General features: G+C 53.2%; 2 protein-coding genes and 1 non-coding gene across 4 annotated transcripts; all 3 read left to right on the forward strand.

The window, feature by feature from the left end:
* Nucleotides 1-958: 958 nt before the first annotated feature.
* Nucleotides 959-11,571, forward strand: EFS (embryonal Fyn-associated substrate). Of its 2 annotated transcripts, XM_044232289.1 has the most exons (7): nucleotides 959-1,187; nucleotides 2,099-2,294; nucleotides 4,671-4,949; nucleotides 5,218-5,358; nucleotides 5,464-6,186; nucleotides 6,528-6,617; nucleotides 7,762-11,571. In XM_044232289.1, exons 2-7 carry the CDS (start codon nucleotides 2,289-2,291, stop codon nucleotides 8,194-8,196), a joined length of 1,674 nt encoding a protein of 557 aa, XP_044088224.1. In that variant the 5' UTR covers nucleotides 959-1,187; nucleotides 2,099-2,288; the 3' UTR covers nucleotides 8,197-11,571. The 2 variants fall into 2 exon arrangements, with proteins under 2 accessions (XP_044088224.1, XP_044088223.1); XM_044232288.1 differs by lacking the exon at nucleotides 2,099-2,294 and having other exon boundaries at nucleotides 960-1,187.
* Nucleotides 11,572-11,858: 287 nt separating this feature from the next.
* Nucleotides 11,859-18,245, forward strand: SLC22A17 (solute carrier family 22 member 17). Its single transcript, XM_044232290.1, has 10 exons — nucleotides 11,859-12,168; nucleotides 12,353-12,859; nucleotides 12,953-13,056; nucleotides 15,207-15,361; nucleotides 15,960-16,125; nucleotides 16,321-16,466; nucleotides 16,631-16,736; nucleotides 16,883-17,100; nucleotides 17,381-17,492; nucleotides 17,611-18,245. The coding sequence occupies exons 2-10, from the start codon at nucleotides 12,452-12,454 to the stop codon at nucleotides 17,897-17,899; spliced, it is 1,704 nt and encodes a 567-aa protein (XP_044088225.1). The 5' UTR covers nucleotides 11,859-12,168; nucleotides 12,353-12,451; the 3' UTR covers nucleotides 17,900-18,245.
* Nucleotides 18,246-18,808: 563 nt separating this feature from the next.
* Nucleotides 18,809-18,915, forward strand: LOC122894876. Its single transcript, XR_006381882.1, has one exon. It is a non-coding gene; the product is annotated as a U6 spliceosomal RNA (small nuclear RNA).
* The last annotated feature ends 3,348 nt before the right edge of the window (nucleotides 18,916-22,263 follow it).

Consider the following 22,263-nt stretch of genomic DNA (forward strand, 5'->3'; position numbering starts at 1 on the left):
ACCCTGAGAGGGAGCTGGGAGCCCGGGAAGGGGAGGGAAGGGGAGCCGCGCGCGCGGGGACTGAGCCCGAAGGCCACGCGCGACCCCCGGAGCCTTCGCAGCCCCTTCAGTGCCCCCCCTTCCGGGCCCCCCTCCAGGCGAGTCTGGACCCTTGGCCCCTGCTCCTCCTTCGCCTTCTCTTTGCTGTTTCCTTTGCTTTGTGGCCTTTCTCTCCGTCCCCAGAGCCACCTGGGAGCTGCCTCGAGCTCCAGAGCGCGCCGAGGGGCCCTGCGGCGGGTGCGCGTGAGCGGGCCGAGGGGTGGCGGCGCGCGGGTGGGCCCCGCGGCGGCGTGGGGAAGGCCGTCCCCCACCTTCGGGCCGAGCCCGCGTGCGGGGAGCGAGGTTCCGTCGCGGCGCCCCCTGAGTCCCGGGCGTGCAGAGGGCGAGTGTGCGTGAGTGTGAACCCGCCTCGCCGCCGGGCGTGCGAGTGTCTGGGCCGACCGCAGCTCCACCGGCGACGCAGCCCCACAGCCACGCTCTCAGGCCTCCCGCGCCAACCTGGCCTCCTTCTGCCAACTTGGGCGAGTCTGAAAAGGGGCGAACGTCTCCGTGCTCGCTCGCCCCACCCCCTCGCAGCTGGGCCGCCGCAGGGCCCCGGGCCGCCCCGACCACAGCCCTGGGAGCACCGCTCTCCGCCGCGGCCCCCAGCTGGGGACGGTTGGCCCCTGAACTCGCCCGTCCAGCCCAACCGCCCCGGCTGCTTCTCCCAGCCCTCGGGGCCGTCCCGAGCGGCCCGGCGAGGCGTCGAGCACTGCCCCAGCCCCCGCCTTCTCGCCTGCCCGGCCCTGGGAGGGAGCTTTTGGCCCATGCGAACCCCGGGTCCCTCAGCGGCCTAGGGCGGGCGGCTCCGGCGGCCTGGCCAACCCCGTGGCCCCCGGGACGGCACGGAGCGCGCGCCCTTGGATGAGGTCCCGCAGCGACGCCCCGGCCCGCCCCGCTCCTCCTCCTGCCCGGCCAAGCTGCCTCCCATTTGGGGAGTTTTGTGGGTTTTCTTTCTCCTCCTCCAACCACCGCGGAGGCCACGACTCAGGCGCCGCAGCCGGGGGCCGCTTCCATGATGCGGGGCGGCAGCTGGTGAAATCAACGAAACCGATCTTGGCCTAAAGCAGGCCCCGCGGGAGGCCAAGGCCATGGCCATAGCCACGTCGGTGAGTCCACCAGGGAGAGGAGGCTGCGGGCCATAGGCCTCCACGGCCTGCCCTGCACTCCTGTCACTTTTATTTCTTTCTGCCTTCTCTTTGTCTTTCTCCCTGGGCCCTTTCTCCTCCGAGAGGCTGTGTCCTCACCCCCCGCCCCTGCTTTTGTTTCCCTTTCTCCCTCTCACTCCCCTTCCCTAGCTCCTTCTGGGTCTAGGTTCCCCTTTCTCTCCCCCCCCTCCCCATTCTCCTCTTTTTCTTTCTGGAGGCTGCCCCTGGATGGAGGGGAGGGGGCAAGCCTAGCCCGAGTCCTATCTGCTGTTTTAGGGGCGGGAACAGATGGCCACCGGTGGTTGGCAGGGGCTTGTGATTGGGAGGCAAGTAAAAAGGTTGGGAGGGGGTGAAGGAACGGAGGTGGCTACAGGAAAATAGGAGAGGCCAAAGAGGCCCTTCTGTAGAGGAAGAATGGAGGAAAGGGGAGAAATAAAGCAAAAGAGGGAGATCAGGCACGGAGAGAGAGAAAATAGAGGGAGGAGGAGAGGTGATGTCAGCCAGCCTCTGGCCACTTTCCGGGGACTGGGGACAAAGGGAGGAGACAGCTGGCATGATGGGAGGGTGGGAGGAGGCCTCCCAGAAAGCTTGTGGCCCACTGCCACCCCCCAGTTAAGGCAGCCACTCCCTCACAAGTCAGCTGGGCCCCTGAGGAGGGGGTAGAGCAGGGTGGCCACACCCGTCATCAATCAGTCTATCAACAGCTCGGGCCTGAGTTCCTGAAATGGTGAGGCCCAGAGGTTTGGCCTGTTCGGACAGAATTCAAACCTTAACACTAGGAGGAGCTCTCCACAGCCCACCTCTTGCTTTCTGCCCTGCACACCTTACAGTTTGAGTCCAAGCAACTCTGTCCCCTTTCCACCCTTCCCTAGATGCTGTGATTTCCGGGGAAAGCGAGGCTGCCTCTTGTTTTCTGGTGCCTTCCGAAGGGGTACTCTGGGCAGGAGGACTGTGAGGCTGGAAAGACGAGAAGCATGGCTCCTGACATCCTCCCATACTACCAGGAGGAGTTCAGTTTTCACTCCTTCTCAGACCAAACTCGTTTTTAGCTCCTCAGTCTGTATGATGGTGAGAAGACCTGAACTCAGAGCCTGGAGAGGGGGAGGTCCTGAAAACAGGGAGGGTTACTCTGACATAAAGATGCTGGCTCAAGGCTAGCTTAGGTCAGCTGGTCAGCTTTGTAGTCCCAGGAGGCAGATTTTTCTTTGTACCTAGAGGTGGGAGGTGGCATTCACATTCATCAAACTCATAGGATCCTAATAGTAGCTAATATTTGTTGAGCATATATAGGCCCCGTGTGGGTCCTAAGCTTTGTCCTGGTGGTTTGATGCATTATCTCCTCCAGTCCTCACCATAACCCTGTGAAGATAGCGCTGTTATTTTCCAGAAATGGATATTTGGATATGGCCATGGAATTGTACAAAGGAGGAAACCGAAGGCTTGGGAAGGTCAAAACAACCTGCCCAAAGTCATGCAGTTAGAAAGGGACAGAGCCAGGACTGAAGCGCCGGTCTGTCTGCCTCAGAACTGTGCTCTTCACCCCCCGCCTAACCCAAAACACTAATTTCTAATTAACAATTAGAAAGAAAAGTGCTGAGGTAACCAGGAATTTGTGCCATCTGGTTAGCATGTTTTCTTTCTGTGGGAGAATATCCTTTAGAAGCCAAAATATAGTCAGAAAATGGCTTGATGAGTGTGGAACCAGGCAAGAGGAAAAGTCTGTTTGTTGTTAAAATCACCCAGCCGAGAGGGCTGGACCCCCTCTCCACGCAAGGGAAATGCCCATGAAAGGAACATGCACTTTTGCTGCCTGAGCCAGGCCTCCTTCTCTCCAGGGTCTGGGACCAAATGCACTCCTGCCAGAGACCTTTAGCTTGAGATGTTCTACTGAATTAGCGCACATGGATTACCTGCTCGGTGATACCTAACTCCTGCTGTCCACCACCATCGCCAGGGAGCCCGCCAGCAGGCGTGGTCACCTGGCAAGCACAACCCAACCAGAACATGTTCCAGTACAGTGAGTGGTGGAAGCCTGATTCTACCAAAGGCAACATGGGACCGGAGCCCCATGAGAGCTGAATAGCAAAGGGAAATCGGGTGTAACGAAGACTTCATATGTGCTTGAGTCATGTTGGAGTCATGGATTCTACCTAACCAAGAGGTTAAGTCACTAATAGAAAAAGAAGAAAGTAGAACCTCATGTTTGTGATTGTGGAGAAGCAGTAGCGGGTGACTAAGAGCACTAGCTCTGGAGTCAAACAGCCTGGGGTTCGAGTCACTTCTGCCAGCAGCACCAGCTCTCTGTTGGGGGCAGAGTCCTACCCTCTATGTCCCAGCCACCTTTCCAAATGGGGATAATGATGGCTCCATCCTCATAAGGGTGTTTTAGGATTAAATGAGATAAGATGATTAGTGTAAAGACTTGCATAGTGTCTGGATACATAATTTTCACTTGATTATCTGTGACTTTCCACCTGAGCAGATGGATCTCAAAGCAACAAAGCTTAGCTGTCCCTACCAGACAGTACTGGAAACAGGCTGACAAATGTTTGCTCTTGGTTGATCTGCCAGTCCCACCCTCCCCGCCCGGCCACCCCAAACACACACACAGTAGAGTGTATACTCTTTTCTCCTCTCCATGGTAACCTCAGCTTCCTCTGATAGAACCTTCTTTGCAGAGACTGAGAACAAAACAGTTGCTTCAGTTTCTGTTTTCTTCCTTTTTATGCCTAGGCACTGTCTGGGCTGGGTTTGTCCCAGTCTCTCACGGATTGCTGGGTCTCTGCTGCCATTCAGTCTAAACTTCTGCTTGTGGGGGATGCTGACTGAGAAACAGGGAAGGTGAAGGAGAGTCTCGGGCAAACCTTAGCGGGTCTTTCTCATGTATACGAAGCTTTGGAGGGAATTCATGCAACACATGTTCCTTGAGACTTGATTCCAGGTGAAGCCCGTTGGCAGGGGCCAGGAATAGAGCAGTCCCTGTTATGTTCTCCCAGAGCTTACAGGGTAAGGGAAGAGACAGACAATAAGAAATGAAGTAGGCAAATAATGTAAAGTCTGATGAAGGAAACAATGGTGGAGACCGACACCGAGTTGGGTAGGGAGAAGAATGAAGGAAAGACCTCTTTGAGAAGGAGACACTTAAGCAGAACTGAAGGATGAAAAAGGGCCAGTCAGGTGATAAGTCAAGGCAAGAGTAAAGGAAACCACAAGTGCAAAGGCCCTGAAGTGGGAAAGAGTCTCTCTAGTTCAGGGAATAGATAGGAAGAGGAAGAGAACGGGGGATGAAGCTGGAGACAAGGCAGGACCCAGTCAACAAGGGCTGAGTCAATTCAGATCTGTAGCCTGAGGGATGTGGGGAGCTCTGTGATATTTCTGAGCAAGGGACCTGCTGACCTGCTATGTGTGTAAGACCCCTCTCCCCACTCCCGCCTCCCCCACCAGGCCCAGCTGGCCCGGGCACTGTACGACAACACCGCTGAGTCCCCCCAGGAGCTATCCTTCCGCCGAGGGGATGTCCTCCGGGTCCTGCAAAGGGAGGGCGCTGGTGGCCTGGATGGCTGGTGCCTCTGCTCGCTGCATGGCCAGCAGGGCATTGTGCCCGCCAACAGAGTGAAGCTCCTTCCTGCCGGCCCAGCACCCCAGCCCAGCCTCACCCAGGAGCCCCCTGCCCAGCCTGGCTCACCATCTCCAGCCCCAGAGCACAGCAATGAGGACCAGGAGGTGAGAGCTGGAACCCTCCCCACCCCAAGCCAGAAGAGCCCCGTTCCCCTCTGCTGGTGCCTGCAGCAAGGTGGGGGCAAGGCGAGCCCTGAGACTGCAGCTCTTCACGGACCCAGAGCTGGGTGAAACCTGTCTGCCAACCCTCCCTGGGCTCTGTCTCCCCATGGGCACGGGATGGGGGCTAGAAAGGTTGTAAGTTCCTCTATGGCATACATTCTCTGCTTCTCTGGTCCCCACTCCGACCCTTCCATCTGTCTTGATCCCCCAGGTATATGTGGTACCACCCCCAGCTCGGCCCTGTCCTACCGTAGGACCTCAGGCTGGACCCTGCCTGCCCTCCTCTGATCCCATCTACAAGGTCCCCAGAGGGAGTGGGACCCAGACAGCCGCCCCTGGAGACGCCCTGGAGGTGAGAGCTAGACACCCATGTATATGCTGGGCAGGGAGCAGAGGACTCTGGGAGGGTGTTCGCTGCTGAATTTGACAATAACTGGTGGCTCGGCTCCCTCTCCAGGTCTATGACGTGCCCCCCACGGCCCTCCGAGTTCCCGCCAATGGTCCCTACGACTCCCCTGCCTCCTTCAGCCGCCCTCTGGCCCAGGGTGCTCTGCAGCCCCCTGGAGAGGATGAAGCTCCCTACGATGTGCCTTTGGCCCCAAAGCTGCCATCAGAGCTGGAAGCAGATCTGGAGTGGGAAGGGGGCCGGGAACCCGAGCCCCCCCTCTACGCTGCCCCCTCCAACCTGAAACGGGCCTCAGCCCTGCTCAATCTGTACGAAGCGCCAGAGGAACTGCTAGCAGATGGGGAAGGTGGAGGCACTGATGAGGGCATCTACGATGTGCCCCTGCTTGGACCAGAGGCGCCTCCTTCTCCAGAGCCCCCAGGAGCCTCAGCCTCCAATGACCTGGACGCTTTGGCCCTGCTTCTAGCCAGAAGCCCCCCACTCCCACACAGGCCCCGCTTGCCCTCAGCCGAGAGCCTGTCCCGCCGCCCTTTGCCTGCCCTGCCTGTCCCTGAGGCCCCCAGCCCTTCCCCCGCTCCCTCTCCTGCTCCAGGCCGGAAAGGCAGCATCCAGGACCGACCTCTACCCCCACCCCCACCCCGCCTGCCAGGCTATGGGGGCCCCAAGGTTGAAGAGGATCCAGAGGGCAGGGAGGTAGAGGATGATCCAGCAGGACCCCACAATGAGTATGAGGGCATCCCAATGGCTGAAGAGTACGACTATGTCCATCTGAAGGTAAGCTCCCCTCCCACCAGGAATGCCACCAAGGTAACCAGAGGGACCCTCCCTTTCTTCCCTCCCTTCCTCCACTGGCCCTGCACCCTATGGCCTGGGACCCCAATACTTGGCCCCACCACTTGTACTGGTGCTACACTCCATCTAAACCCAGCCTGGGGTCCCCGAGCTATCCAACCTGCCACCAGAACTCTCCCAGACCTGGGGTCAAGAACCTACAACCTCTGATGGCAGGAGAGACCTGGGGAAGAAAGAGGGACAGGGAAGGGGCAGGAACACGGGGAAGGGGGCACCTGCCCTGCTCCCCCACCCCTGCACTGAGACCCTGGTCCCTCCCACAGGGCATGGATAAAGCTCAGGGATGTAGGCCCCTGGATAAAGTCTGCCCAGGGGATCCTGAACTGCTGGAGAGGGGGCTTCCAGAGCAGCAGGTAATCCTGTGGGAACAGGAAGGAGGAACAGGAACTTGGGGGGAGCAGCAAGGGAGGGAAGTTAGGATGGGGGTAAGAACTTGGGGAGCCGGAGCTGGGATAGAGAGGAACAAGAATTCAGCAGGAAGGAGCTGGAACCTGGAAAAGGATATCAGGAATTCAGAAAGAGGGGAAAGAATGTGTTGGAGAAGAATCAGAAAACCAAACAGCCAGGGAAGCAGAGAGAATTTGGGGCTGGGCCGGTTGACTTCTGAGGCTCCTTCCAACTGTGAATTCCTGGGTTCCTAAGAGACCTGGCTTCTAATCCCAGCTCCACCAGTAAGAAGCCAGGGGCCCTGAAGTCACCAGTTAATCTCTCTGGGCCTCAGGAAAGTGAGGTGGTCTCCTTGACTGTCTAGAATGGTCCTAAGCATTGTAGCTACCGATTCTCAGGTAGATCCCAAGTGTGGGCCCCATGCTAATAAGCACATTGCATGGGTCAGCACTAATCACAGCCGCAGTTAGTACTCGAGTGGTGCTCACCGTGTGCAACGTTCTAAGTTCTCTCTACGTGCTGCGGCAGTAACTGTGCTGCAGCCTTGGGAAGCAGACACTGGAATGGCACCATCCAGTATGGTATGGTGGCCCCTGACCATGTGCAGCTACTGCGTCCTTGAAATGCGGCTAGGCTGAATTGAAAGGCACTGTACGTATAAACCAAATGCACACCAGATTTTGCAGACTTAGAGTGAAAAGAAACATCGGTTATTTTTATATTGATTACATGTTGAGATTACAACAATTTTTATATCTGGAGTTAGGGGGAAAATCTGATTTCTTTTTACTTTTCTTAACATGGCTACTAGAAATATCTTTATTACACATAACATCACATTATGTTGATGCTGGACAATGTGGTCCCAGAGGCCCCGTTTTAGAGCTAAGGAAACAAGTTCAGAGACTAGTTTGAATCCAGACTGATCTGTCATCCGCTCCGAGCACTTTCCTAGCCCTGGCTATGAGAATTTAAAGGTTGTGGTAGGCAGAGCAAAGAGCTTGGGCAGAAAGGAAGGAATGAGGAGCTGAGCAAGGGAAAGAGGGAGGAAGGGGCTGCAAAAGGAGCACTGCAGCGAGCATGCCCATCAACCACTGCTCTTGCCATCAGGAGGCCCCATGCCCGGAGGAGCCACTGGATCTGCCCACTGGAGACCTGCAGCTCCTGCACTTCTACGCAGGCCAGTGCCAGAGCCACTACTCAGCCCTGCAGGCTGCCGTGGCGGCCCTCACATCCAGCACCCAGGCCCACCAACCCCCACGCCTCTTCGTGCCCCACGGCAAACGGGTGGTGGTGGCTGCTCACCGCCTGGTGTTTGTTGGGGACACTCTGGGCCGGCTGGCAGCCTCCGCTCCTCTGCGAGCCCAGGTTGGGGCTGCAGGGACAGCACTGGGCCAGGCACTGCGGGCCACCGTCCTGGCTGTCAAGGGGGCCGCCCTGGGCTACCCGTCCCACCCTGCAGCCCAAGAGATGGCACAGTGTGTGGCGGCGCTGGCAGGGCAGGCCTTGCAGTTCACCACTCTGCTCTCCAGCCTGGCCCCCTGAGCCCCCCTCGGCCCTGTTCTGCCTCTCTTCTGCCTGCCAGAGCCCCCTGCTGGGACTTGGGCCTCCTCCGGAGGGCTCTGTTTTAAGGACCAGGAGAGGTGTGGGCATCTTTCCCTTTCCGGTCATCTCAGTCTCTCACAGAGATGTCCCTCCCCCTCCCACAGCTTTTTGTACGAGCCATTTTGTATAAATTATTTATATTTAATAGTATTCCCTGTTTTGTCAGGGGCAGGGAGGAACTGGACTCTTCTGTCTTAGCCTGTGGTGGGGAGATTCTTGATCACCGCACCTCTGGAAACACGGCCCCGCAGAGAATCAGCTGGCTGAAACCTGGGGCCGCCTGGAGCCCCTTTCTTGTCGTGGTTCTTGACTCTAGAACATAAGCACCTCACTGCTGGCTGAGAGTGAGGGCAGGACATTGATCACCCAGAATGTGGAGGTCTGTGGAGGCCCGAGGGCTTCTCCCCACAGGAGGCTGGAAAGAGCTGGGCCTGAGTGAGCCCTGCTATCTGGTTCTCTGACTCTGCTTGTTGGGTGCTTGGGGAGGGGCCAGGCCTGGTGCCCCTTGCCTAAACTGATGGGCACACACTGTGGGCAGGATGTCCTTAGGTTTGGGGGGAGATTTTGCTGTTATTTTCAATAATTATTCATTCGGTGGGTTTCAGCTCCCATGATGTGCCAAGCACAGTTCTGAAGGCGCATTGTGGAATGGGATGAATAAAACTCAGTCAGTTAAAATAAATTAAAAAAAAAAACCTGCCACAGATTTGACAGTTGCTGGTAATAGAAATAAACAGGGTGATGTGAGGGACTAACTGGATGAGGGAGAGACCATTGAAGGAGACTTTGGACAGGATGTTGGGGAGGTAATCTCTGAGCTGAGGCCCCAGGGATGAGAACACCAAGAAGAGTCTGATCCTAGCATTCCCAGAAAGCAGACACTGATAACTAACTGGGGTCCTTTCCTCCAAGACTTCATTGCCTCATGATGTCAATAGAGAGGTGCAGAGAGGTTGACCTCACAAGAGCCCTGAAAGATGCCAAGCTGAAGAGATCACCCCCAGTGAAGGCCTGTCCTCACATGGTGCCACAGCACGGCTCTGGCCAGCTGGACAGTGTTGGTGGCTGGCCTAGGTGCCCACTCCCTTAGGTTAAGGCAAGAAGGTTTGGCTCCTTCAGCCCCCCTTCCTAGGCCTCCTGCTGACCGTCCTCTAGACAAACCTTTTATTAGAGGAGCCAAGGGTCCAAGTGAATGCAATGTGCTGTTAGTCCATAGTCCTAAAGCATTGGTGACAATGACAAGCCATGGCTTAGATGGGAGATCACTGCAGCCACTTACCACAGGGAAAAAGTCCAAGCCACAGATCCATGGCTTCCATTGTACTTTCCCCAGATGACACCTTGGCACCATGACTGGATTAGAGGCACCCCAACTTCAGTCACAGTCTGAGTCTTTTGCCTCCCCCAATGCCTTGCCTTCTCCATTTTTGGCTCCTTCTTTCTCATTTCACTCTCAAAACTCCCATATTCGAGGGTCACCCAAATTCACCCTTGTGTGCTGCAGACATAACAGCTATTCTCCATCATCTCCCAGAAAGAATATTGAGAGAACAAGCCAGAAAGAGAGTCTGAGATTTCAGTGCAAGTCCCAGGTCTGCCGTGCACCTGCGTGTGTGCAAGTAACTCCTCTCAGTCCTGAGTCCTGGTGTTACCTTTAGTAGGAGAATGATCATAATGATCTCACAGGGTTGTGAGGCTGTAACAAGATAATGCATGTGAATGACCCAGTGCCACATAAAGGTAAGGGGTTATATATAATTCCAGGACAGACACAGGACAATTGAATCTCCAAGGAATGTTGGCTGTGAACACACCAAAGTAAACCCTAAAGAGATACTGAAATGAGTTAGGGTAGAAGAGCAGTGGGAAGCTGCTTAATGGATTAGAAGAGTTACCATATTTGGAAAATTTCTGAACAGAGGGGACAAATTGGAAGTGTGTGCTTCAGTGGAGAGAAGAGGCAATGGATTTCCTGGCTGAGACTATCTGCACACTCCTTTCTAGCCCTTACCCTTAGACTAGAGAATATAGTATCTATTAGGTATTAAATCTCTTAGAGAAGTAAGTCTCTGATTTGGTTATACATATACCTGGGGATCTGGTTAAGAGGGAGATTATGATTCAAGGGCTTGAAACATATGATTCAAGGACTTAAATCACACTTTGAGTAGCAAGTCCAGGGGTTAGCCAAGGCTTCGCTGAGACAGATAATGCTTGAGCTGATAACTGAGGGATGAGATCTTGACTAGGGGAGGAGAAGACCTCAGGCATAAAGACCAACTAGTGCAAGGGCCCTGTGGCATTGGGGAAACTGAAAGAAGGCCAGTATGATGAGTGCAGTCTGGGGAGAGAATCGAGGTGAAGCACCAGGGAGCATGGGATCAAGCCTGCAGGAGCATGTATGAGGCTTCTGGAATTTACCTTGTTGGTGAGGAGGAGCCATTGAAGACTATCAAGCAGGAAAGGGGCACAAACAGATCTGCATTTTTTTTAAAAATCACTCCACCTGCACTAGAAATAAGGTAAGGGGAAAGGGAGCAGAAACAATGTGGATGCAGAATACGTTAGAAGGCCAAGCAGTCTGAGCAAAAGATAGTTTGACTAACGGTGGTAGAGATGTAGAGAAGCAGAGTGAAAACTACATAGGAAGTAAAAGGACAGTATTTTGTAAAGGATTTGGCACGGAGGTAAAGAGGAGGCATTGTGAGGGCTGTTGCCTGAGCACCTGGCCATGGTTGAGTGACGAGTGTATCATTCACTGGGGGAAAGAAGCAGTAGAGGACAACCACATTACAGGGGGAAGAGCATGGGTTTGGTCTTGAATGTATGGAGTTTGAGGTCCCTGTGAGTCACCCAAGGTTAAAAGGATGAATAAGAGGTGGCTTCATAGGTCTGGGGATCAGAAGAGAGATGGGAGCTGGAGATACACATCTGTTTATCAGGTTTGTGTTGTTTATATCGGGGGTGAATGAGGCCATGGACATGGGTGAGATTTCAGGGTGGGAATGGTGAAATGAGAGGAGGACCCAGGACCAAGTTTCAGTCTCACAGACACAATGATGGTGAAGAGGAGGAGGAATCTGCATGGGGAAGAGGAGAAAGAGAAAGAAAATGAGATATATGTGAGACTTAGCCACTAAGAAATAAAGTGTTTAGAGGAGTGCTTACAGTGCTAAATGATGTTTAAAAAATGACAAGAGAGGGTGGTCTTGTGGACGACCGCAGCTGGGGCTCCTTACAGGGTCCAACCCAGACTTCCATGTGCATCCCCTGAACTGTAGTTGCCAGTAAACATGCTGTCTCCCAAGTAAGCTACTCCAAGGTGGTCTTGTCCATTTCGTCATCCCCCAAAGCCTAGCACAAGGCCAGGCTCATAATAGACGCTCAATAAATTTTACGAATGAGTGGATGGATGGCAAGATGGCTGGATGAATGAATGATGAGGAAGAACTGGAAGCAAAGAAGGAATCTGGCAACTGCCTGGGTAGCGACTATCCTTCAGCTTTCTTCCCTTTCTACTGCAATGGCCTGCAGACCCAGGGAACAGAGACAGAGCCCCTGGGCCCTGGCCCCCCTTCCTCCCTCTGACGAAGAGTCTGGACCGAAGGTTCTGCTGACGTGGGAAGGGGAGGAGAGTCTGGAGGAAGGGGAGGGGAAAGCAGCGCAGAGATCGCAGAGACGAAGGAGGCGCCCGCGGCTGCAGAGCTGCAGAGCGGGGTCTCTCTGGCCACTGTGTCCAGGCATCGGGCTCCCCACTGGGCCAAAGGACAGCGCATCCTTTTGGTGCGGGCCGGCAGGGCCCCTGCGGTCAGCAAGCTGGCTCCCCGGGTGGCCACCGGGACCCCCGAGCCCAATGGCGGGGGCGGCAGCAAAATCGACAGCACAGTAGAGATCACCCCCAGCCCCAACGGAGTAAGTGCCCATGCCCTGAGGGTTACGCCATCATCCTCCCCCCACCCCCCCAGCGCCTGGCATCTTTCTCCTCTTCCTCCCGCGCACCGGCCCCCACCACCGCCTTCCTCGCACCCGCCCTCTTCCCTTGCTCTGCGGCTTTCTCTGCTTCTCCGCTTCACCCTTCTCCCCCCACCCCCAGCAGGTCGGGACCCTCGGAGATGCGGTGCCCACGGAGCAGCTGCAGGGTGAGCGGGAGCGCGAGCGCGAGCGGGAGGGGGAGGGCGACGCGGGCGGCGACGGAATGGGCAGCAGCCTGTCGCTGGCCGTGCCCCCCGGCCCCCTCAGCTTTGAAGCGCTGCTCGCCCAGGTGGGGGCGCTGGGCGGCGGCCAGCAGCTGCAGCTTGGCCTCTGCTGCCTGCCCGTGCTCTTCGTGGCGCTGGGCATGGCCTCGGACCCCATCTTTACCCTGGCACCCCCACTGCATTGCCACTATGGGGGCTTTGCCCCCAACGCGTCTGGCTGGGAGCAGCCCCCCAACGCTAGCGGCGTCAGCGTCGCCAGCGCAGCCCTAGCAGCTAGCGCCGCTAGCCGCGTCGCCACCAGTACGGACCCCTCGTGCAGCGGCTTTGCCCCGCCGGACTTCAACCATTGTCTCAAGGACTGGGACTATAATGGGTTGCCGGTGCTCACCACCAACGCCATCGGCCAGGTGAGGCGGCCTCCTGGGCTGTGGGTCTGGGGGCGGGCCCAGAGCGAGGAGCTCGGGGCCTCACGCCGGGCTATATCCCTCTCACATTCCCAGTGGGATCTAGTGTGTGACCTGGGCTGGCAGGTGATCCTGGAGCAGATCCTCTTCATCTTGGGCTTTGCCTCTGGCTACCTGTTCCTGGGCTACCCGGCGGACAGGTGAGGGCTGTCGTGGGGACAGGGCAAGTACAGAGGAAGGGATGCTAGGGTGGGTAGCCCAGACAGGTGGCTTTTGCGCGAGGCGGAAGAAGATTCACTGAACTCTGCAGTCTTCTGGACTTCTTCTGTTCAATGACATGCAGCCCCAGCTGTATCTCAACTTCACTCCCCATCAACAAATACTTCTTCCATATCTCTTCTGCACAAGGGAATAATATACTACCCATTCCCCATCCCCATATCCATGGATCAATGGCTCATCTCCAAAGACAATAGCCCCATCACCACTGACTAAAAACCACGCCTCCACAGATCAAAAGTCCTTGCTCTTCCTCTATTGTCCCTGTCACCACTCACCACCTCCCTATCTTCTTAGATTAATAGACTCATCTCCAATAATAGCCCAATCTACATGGTGGGCTTCATCTCAATGGCCTTATTCCTACAGATCATTATGTTAATTCCTAAATATCAACAGCCACATTCCCACTGACCTGTATTGTTCAACTCTACAAACAAATGACTCCACCCTTATGGGTCAGTAGTCAAACCCCCAAAGATCAATACCACAATAGCAGCAGCACCCCCTACCCCGCCCCAAGATTAACAGTCCCATCCTTGTGGGTCTTCAGTGCTCTTAGATCCTCTCAGATCAAAAGCCCAGTTCACATCAATCAATGGCCTCATCTCAAAGATCCACAGCTTACCCCCACCGACCAATAGCTCTTCCCAGAAATCAAAACTCCTAATTCTGCTGATTTTTGACACTATCCTCTGACCAGGTGCTCCATCTCCACTGACCATCCTCATAGATTGTTAGTCTCATCTCCACCCATCTACAGTCCTATCCAAATGGATTCATAGCTCAACTCCAATGGATCAAAGGCAACCCAACATTCAATAATCCCTAAATTCAATACCTATCTTCACTGCCAAAAAGCCACACACCCACCCGTTGGGCAAATGTTCCTAAACTCACAGGTCAACAACCCATTCTCACGCATTAGTGGTCTCATTCCCACAGACCAGTAGTATCATTCCTATGGAATAATACCCTCATCCCCCTCCAAAGACCAATAATTCAGTCACCTAAATTCAGTAGTCTTAACCTCATTAAATAATAAGTTCATCTCCATGGGAAAATGGTCCCATTGTACTGGATCAGTAGCTTTCCTCTCAGGGATCAGTCACGCTTCCCCATGATCAGTGACCCCTATCTTCATCCCCACAGATCAGTGGTCTTCTCCCCAAAGATCAATATCCCAACCTCCAAGGATCAGTAGCCTTGTCCTCACTGATTCCTAGTCAGTGACCATCGTTACTAACCAATAGCCTCAGCTTCCCTAGTCTTGACCCCGATTACTGATTATCCCCATGAATCATACCCCCATAGATTCATTCCCCACTGACAACAGCCCCATCCACCCAAGGACTAATGTCCCCATCTCATGAATCAATGGCATCATCCCCAAAGCCCATTTGTCCAGTCTTCAAAGATAAATGATCATCCCCATTGATCAACAGTTTTACCCCATGGGTTAATAAATAGTTATATTCCCATGGATCAGTGGATCTTCTGGCAAGTGACACCCCTCAATGACCATCTTTATGGATTAATTGACCCATGAACCAACCCATGACAGAACAATGGCCTCATCCCTCAAAATCAATTATTCAGTTGCCTAAGATTAATAGCTACATCTTCACTAATACTATCCCCATGTATAAGTTGCCAATGACCTCACCTTGACAGGTCTAGAGTTCCAAACCCACATATCCTTGCCCAGTCTAAGACAAGCTCTGGCCCCATTGGCAGATAGCTCTATCCCCAAGGATCAATTGTTCCATGTCCCCTAAGCAATATCTAATCTCCTTTGATGGTCAGTCTCACTTCCATGCTCTCATCTCTGACCAACAGCCCCATCCATAAGAGTTAGTTGCTTGCAAATCCATAGCTACAACCCAGTGCCTAGTAGCTAGACATCACTTACCCATGGTCCCCATTCCTTCCCAAGTTCTCTAGCCACAGTCCAACTTTTTACCCTGGGCCTCATCCTCGTATCTCTAGGCTTTGAAGTGGCAGCTGGGCCCCATCTGGCATCTCCTCTTCCAGGGAGTCTGGGTGACCAGAAGTCCTCCCCACTTTCCAGGTTCGGACGTCGAGGGATTGTGCTGCTGACCTTGGGGCTGGTGGGCCCCTGTGGAGTGGGAGGGGCTGCTGCAGGCTCCTCCACAGGTGTCATGGCCCTCCGATTCCTCCTGGGCTTTCTGCTTGCCGGAGTTGACCTTGGTGTCTACCTGATGCGTGAGTGGCAGCTTCCCAGATGTCCTTCCCTTGAGGCTCATGCCTGACTGTCTACATCCCCAGGCTGTTTCCTCTGCCCCCAAGGGTCCCCTCAGTCTCTTCTCAGCCCCAAACTTCAGCTGTCCAGGATCTCAGCTGTCTTTCTGCCCTAGCCTTTGAAGGAGTCAGGGACTTTGCTTCTCTCCATACCCCTCTCCCTTAGCCATCCCCCAATCGTTAAGGCTTACATTGCCCTGGACTTACTGCTGTCAGAGAATGGTGCCTTATTTAAAGATGAAATCCTGACGAGCTGCATGCCTTTGAACAAGGGTTGATATGAAGGTCAAATAAGAGGTCTGATGTGAAAGGGCCTATAGACTAGGAATGCTGAACACTCACCAGGGACTCTGACCCTTGAGCCCTCCCAGGTTTGAGCAGGAGAGGAGAGAGGAATTAACAGTCTCTCCACTCTTTGCCACTCAGAGGTTAGTCTGTGGGAGGTGATGGCTGAGCCTCATCTTGGGGTCTGACCTTGCTCTCTGTCCTCCCTCCCTCTCTCCTCCTCTCTCCCATTCCTCCTTCCTCCCTGGCATCTCCTCCCTCCCTGCTGTATCTCTAGGCCTGGAGCTGTGCGACCCAACCCAGAGGCTTCGGGTGGCCCTGGCAGGGGAGTTGGTGGGGGTGGGGGGGCACTTCCTGTTCCTGGGCCTGGCCCTTGTCTCTAAGGACTGGCGATTTCTGCAACGAATGATCACCGCTCCTTGCATCCTCTTCCTGTTTTATGGGTTAGTATCATCCTCCACCTATTGTCTGGCCATTCCCACCTCTACCTCCAGCCTGGCTCTAGCCCGGAAACCCTTCCCTTTCTCCACTACCCCCTGTCCAGACATGCCCCAGCCCCGGCCCCTCAGAGATGGGAGTTTCCCACCCCTGGATCAGGAGATGGGAGACCTCAGAGTGCACCCCCACCCCATCCCTAGCTGGCCTGGTCTGTTTCTGGAGTCTGCAAGGTGGCTAATAGTGAAGCGACAGATTGAGGAGGCCCAATCCGTGCTGAGGATCCTGGCTGAGCGGAACCGGCCCCATGGGCAGATGCTGGGAGAAGAGGCCCAGGAGGCCCTGCAGGGTAAGAAATGGGTCCCTACAGGTGACACCTGGTCCTGCACACATGATAGTGCCCTCTCCATGGTTATAGCTGTGCCACCTCCCAGGGTCCCCACCACCCTTGTGGGAGGACTCTGGATTCTCAGCTGTTCCTTCTAACAGACAGCTCCTCTCTCTTTCTCAAAGACCTGGAGAACACTTGCCCTCTCCCTGCAACATCCTCCTTTTCCTTCGCTTCCCTCCTCAACTACCGCAACATCTGGAAAAATCTGCTTATCCTGGGCTTCACCAAGTGAGCCTGGGTGTCTGAGCCAAGGGTCAGGCCAGTACCTGGAATGGGGGCTGGCTGGGTGGGGAAGGCCTGCAGAGGGCAGCAGGGGCAGTAGAAGACTGGATGGGGATTCAGACACTGCTCTTTGCTTTATCCCCTTCTCACAGCTTTATTGCCCACGCCATTCGCCACTGCTACCAGCCTGTGGGAGGAGGAGGGAGCCCATCTGACTTCTACCTGTGTTCCCTGCTAGCCAGTGGCACAGCAGCCCTGGCCTGTGTCTTCCTGGGAGTCACCGTGGATCGATTCGGCCGCCGGGGCATCCTGCTACTCTCGATGACCCTCACTGGCATTGCGTCCCTGGTCCTGCTGGGCCTATGGGATTGTGAGCATCCTCCCTTCCCCACAGTGTGGGCTGAGCAAAGGAACCCTAGGAGAGGTGGCTCAGACAGGCTCAGCCACTGCTTCTGGCACATGCCCCCCAAGAACCTTCCATAGTCCTCCCCGTGGCCACACAACCCTGTCTATCCTCCCAATCAATTAGTGGGTACCCAGAGCCCACCCGGCTAGAGCCATGGGAACAGAGAGCCAAGGGGACAATGTCAGGGCCTAAGCCGAGCATGATCTCCTCACCTCCATTCACAGTCTCCCTCTTGGTCCTCCAGATCTAAACGAGGCTGCCATCACCACCTTCTCTGTCCTTGGTCTCTTCTCTTCCCAAGTTGCTGCCATCCTCAGCACTCTGCTCGCTGCTGAAGTCATCCCTACCACTGTCCGGTGAGAGTCATGCTACTTTGGTGGAGGAAAGGCCCAGGGGAGGGAGGGAAGACTGCTGAAGAAGGGTTGGGGGTGAGGCCCACAGCCATAGGCTGAGTGCCTCCTCTGTCTCTCCCAGGGGCCGAGGCCTGGGCCTGATCATGGCACTGGGGGCTCTGGGAGGGCTGAGTGGCCCAGCTCAGCGCCTCCACATGGGCCATGGAGCCTTCCTGCAGCACGTGGTGCTGGCAGCCTGTGCCCTCCTCTGCATCCTCAGCATCATGCTTCTGCCGGAGACCAAGCGCAAGCTCCTGCCCGAGGTGCTCCGGGATGGGGAGCTGTGCCGCCGGCCTTCCCTGCTGCGGCAGCCACCCCCTAACCGCTGTGACCATGTCCCACTGCTTGCCACCCCTAACCCTGCCCTCTGAGTGGCCTCTGAGCACCCTGGCAGGAGGCTGGCTCATACCGAAAGGTGGCATAAGGCCCTGGCAAGCAGATTGGGAGGACCGAGTGAGGAAGGCAGGGCTGCCCAGAAGGCTCAGAGGCACCTCACGCCAGTCATCAAGGAGGGCTCAGAGGGTTGTCCCCACCCCCAGCTCCTCCCTGCTGCTTTGTGTTCAATTCCTTGGCAAGAGTCAGGGGACAGGGAGTGAGCTCTACAGTGTAACCGCTAGGTCTGGGCTCCATCCTGTGCCCAAAGACATCCTCCCAGACCTCATTCTTTCTTGCTCTATCATTCTGTTTCAATAAAGACATTTTGAATAAATGAGCATACCATAGCCTGGACTTCCCTCCCTTCTGTTGTCCTGTCTCTTGGGGGAAAGTTTATTTGAATGGAACCAAAATCAGTAACAATCTCCCTCCGCACCTCCTGTTGCCTTGCCCCTCTGTTAACTTACACACAGCCACAACCCTATATGGATGGCTTGCTAAGCTGCTAAGACTGGGCTAGGCACTTTACAAATTTCACTTAACCATTTAGTCCTTCCAACACCACAAAGTAGGTGTTTGGATCAACTGAGTTTTTTTGTTATTGCAAGCAATAAATACTGACCATACTGAACTTAAATAAAGAGGGGAGGGGCACCTGGGTGGCTCAGTGGGTTAAGTCTCTGCCTTCGGCTCAGGTCATGATCCCAGGGTCTTGGGATCGAGCCCCACATTGGGCTCTCTGCTCAGCAGGGAGTCAGCCTCCCCCTCTCTCTCTGCCTGCCTCTCTGCCTTCTTGTGATATCTCTCTCTCTCTCTCTTTAAAAAAAAAAGGGGGGCGATTTATCAGAGGGTTGTGGTGGGGAGCTCACAGGAGAAGCAGTACTACTCATGAAAGGTCAGGAACCATGCTCATTTGGGCAGCACATATACTAAAATTGGAATGATACCAAAAAGATTAGCATGGCCCCTGTACAAGGATGACATGCAAACTCATGAAGTATTCCATATTTTAGGAAAAAAGAAAAGTTCAGGAACAGGAGAGGGCCCCTGGTCCAGGCAGTAGGAACCAGGGCCTCACCTTGATGAATGACCTCCAGTGGGATTCCATCTTCGGTTCATCCCACTGAAGATTCATTTCTAGAGAGCAAATGACTGGCTAGCTTGAGTAACTTGCCTGCATCCCCACCCCTATTACTGACAACTGGGAAGATGGAAAGCCACAACTGGGTGCTGTTAGCAGAAGCAGGACTAGATGTTGCACAGGTAAAAACAATGGATGCCCACTACAGTATTCTTCTTTTACAGATAAGAAAACTGATGCTCAGAGAGACTCAGTAACTTGGTCAAGTTTACAAAGCTATTGAGTTACAGAGCTGGGACATAATTAGATCATGGAGCTGTTGCTCTTCATTGATATACACTGTGGCCACGTTCCCAACTCCTTGTAATCTTTAGGCACTCCCCTTGGAAGTGAGGACTGAGTCTTCAGGGCACCCTAGGAGTTGGCCATAGGAAATTAATTCTTAAAGGCAGAGCCAAGGCCTGCCTTTCAGACTAGCCCTGGCCGGGCTTTACCACTTTGGGCAAATCTCTTAACCTCCAGCTTCCTTCAAGGGCTGCTATGAGATTAAACAAGATCATGTATTACAAATGCCTCTTAAATTATCCCCCTAAGTGGTAAGATCCTCAGGAGGCAGGAAGTCTTCAGACAAGGGCTTGGGAGAAAAGTACAATGCTTTCAACCCAAAAGCTATAAGGGAGAGCAAAGGCCTGAAGCTAGGAAAGGGTGAGGTGGTCCTGGAGAAGGAATCTTAGGGAAACTAGAGTCTTAAGGCCAGCCTCTTCCAGAGAAGAGAGGTCCATTCTCCACAGGTTCCTGTAGCAACAGTATCCTCTCTCCTTCCCCTCTGCTGATCCAAGTCTGAGGCCCAAAGCTCTCTGTACTAAGCCACACTGCTGGACTCTTGATACTAACCATGGTACTGGAGAACTCATGAGAACCTTTCTCATTTAATCTTCAAAACCCTCTGAAGTGGATATTGTTATTTTTATCCTACTTAACTACTGAGGACATGGAAATGAGAAGGGTCTGCCATTAAATGGCCAAGCCAGGACTCAAACTCAGGCCTTCGGCTGTGCTTTCAACTCTACCAATTCCATCAGTTATGTATTCTATATTGCACATTCTGTACAACAATGTCTGTGAACAATGTAACTGAGTCCAATGTTCACTGTTTAGCTTGGGATAAACAATGATAAAACGAGAGATTATACTCACTACTGTCTCCAGAGATTTGGTAAAAACCAACATGATGGTAGATAAGCTCTTGTACTTTTTGGAAGAGCCCCTGTAAAGCCAAGGAATCATTTACATGCTAATGACACCGTCCAATACATACTGTGAGGAATGATATCAAAGGGGCACTCCAGTAAACCCATTCTTTGCACCCCCCTGGAAGATGATCTAGGGAAAAAAAGTAAAAACTCTCAGAAAGTTGGAGCAGCTCCTGTAGGAGAGTAGGTGAAACAGAACAAGATTCTCTGATTTCAACAAAGAGGTGAAGGCAAAGAAAATGAAAGCATTTGAGATGCATGAGTGAAGCACAGGGCAAGATACAGTCCCTTATCCCTAAGCAATTCATAGTCTAGGTCAAAAGGGTCAGTGTGTATAGCTAAAACAACTGGCATCTTGTTCTAAAATTCACCAACCACATAATCTCACTGGACCCTCATCAGTAACCCCATGAGAAACAGTACTCATGTTTTAGGTTTTTACAAATGAGGAGACTGAGGTTTGGAAAGGTAATTTATTCAAGGTTATGTGACTGTTAAGTAATTAGAGTAGCCAGATCCAGAGAAGTGAGAGCCTGCCATCTTCTTACTGCATACCAGATAGAAAATAGTTCTAAACACCACAAAAGTTATTACTTATCCTGTAATCTGTTTAGAAGATACCCCAGGAACTAGAGATAGCTTTTCAGGCAAATAAGGAAATGACTTCTTTCGTGAACATGAAACAGATTTTAGAAAGGTTTAGTTGGATTCACAACTATGAGCCATAATGGATTATTGAGGGGGAAATTAAAAGAATATGCAAGGCACATTACTAACCTTAAGTTACATGAAAATTACATGAAGGCCACTCTGATTCCTCTCATTCGGTCAACCTTGCCTGGCCACCACGGAAGTACTTTCTGCTGACGATCCACTACTGTCTCCTGCTGCCTCAGCTCTGGGGGAAGGGGCATGGTGCCTTGCCTGTAAGAGTTCCGAACACTGTGAGACTAATACTTACAATCCTGTATAGAAAATGCAGAGAAATGTAAAAAGTGGTGCAGCAGCTCTGCAGAAGGAAGGATCTACTCTTCTGGAGACAGTCAAGGAAAGCTTCAGATATTTGGACTGGAACAGTGCAAAGCCCAGAGGTATGACAGAACATGACTGGTGTGCACAGAGAACCAGTGTTTAAACATCCATTGAGGGTACCTAGGTGGCTCAGTGGGTTAAAGCCTCTGCCTTCAGCTCAGGTCATGATCCCAGGGTTCTGGGATCGAGCCCCACATCAGGCTCTCTGCTCCACAGGGAGTTTGCTTCCCTCTCTCTCTGCCTGCCTCTCTGCCTACTTGTGATTTCTGTCAAATAAATAAATAAAATCTTTATATAAATAAATAAATATCCATGGAATAAAGAGAAACTGAAAAACCCACAGCTAATCCTATTTATCATGACCAACTGAGAGCTTTCCCCCAAAGATTAGAAATAAGACAAAATTCTCTCACCATTTCTGTTGAACACTGTTGAACACTGTACTGGAGATTCATGTCAGGAAAATGAGGCAAGAAAATGGGGAAAAAAATATGGGGCGTCTGGGTGGCTCAGTTGGCTAAGTGTCTGCCTTCGGCTAAGGTCACGATCTCAGGTCCTGAGATCGAGCCACATGTCAGGCTACCTGCTCAGCGGTGAGACTGCTTCTCCCTCTCCTGTTGCTCCCCCTTCTTGTGCTCTCTCACTCATGCTCTCTCTCAAATAAATACATAAAATATTAAAAACAAAACAAAAAAACCTTTTAGAAGAAAACATAGGCATAAGTCTTCACGACTTTCATGCTTCAAAGGATACTATCAAGTAAGTGAAAAATCAACCTACAAAATGGGAGAAAATATTTACAAATTCATATATAGAAGGGTCTAGTATTCAGCATAAAGAACTCTTACAATTCATCAATAAAAAGACAAATAAACCAATTAAAAAGTGGGCAAAGAATCCAGATAGACATTTCTTCAAAGAAGATATACAAATGGCTAGCAAGCATGTGAAAAGATGCTCAACATCATTAGTCATTAGGGAAATGCAAATAAAA

The sequence above is a fragment of the Neovison vison genome, chromosome 13, assembly GCF_020171115.1.
Source record: "Neovison vison isolate M4711 chromosome 13, ASM_NN_V1, whole genome shotgun sequence".
NCBI lineage: Eukaryota > Metazoa > Chordata > Mammalia > Carnivora > Mustelidae > Neogale > Neogale vison.

Coding starts and splice junctions, on each gene's coding strand:
- EFS (XM_044232288.1), top strand. Junction 4,950..5,217: donor ACAGCAATGAGGACCAGGAG/GTGAGAGCTGGA, acceptor TTGATCCCCCAG/GTATATGTGGTACCACCCCC. Junction 6,618..7,761: donor GGGGGCTTCCAGAGCAGCAG/GTAATCCTGTGG, acceptor TCTTGCCATCAG/GAGGCCCCATGCCCGGAGGA.
- SLC22A17 (XM_044232290.1), top strand. CDS start 12,452: ATGGGCAGCAGCCTGTCGCTGGCCGTGCCCCCCGGCCCCCTCAGCTTT. Junction 16,126..16,320: donor ATCCTCTTCCTGTTTTATGG/GTTAGTATCATC, acceptor CCCCATCCCTAG/CTGGCCTGGTCTGTTTCTGG. Junction 16,467..16,630: donor GGCCCAGGAGGCCCTGCAGG/GTAAGAAATGGG, acceptor TCTTTCTCAAAG/ACCTGGAGAACACTTGCCCT.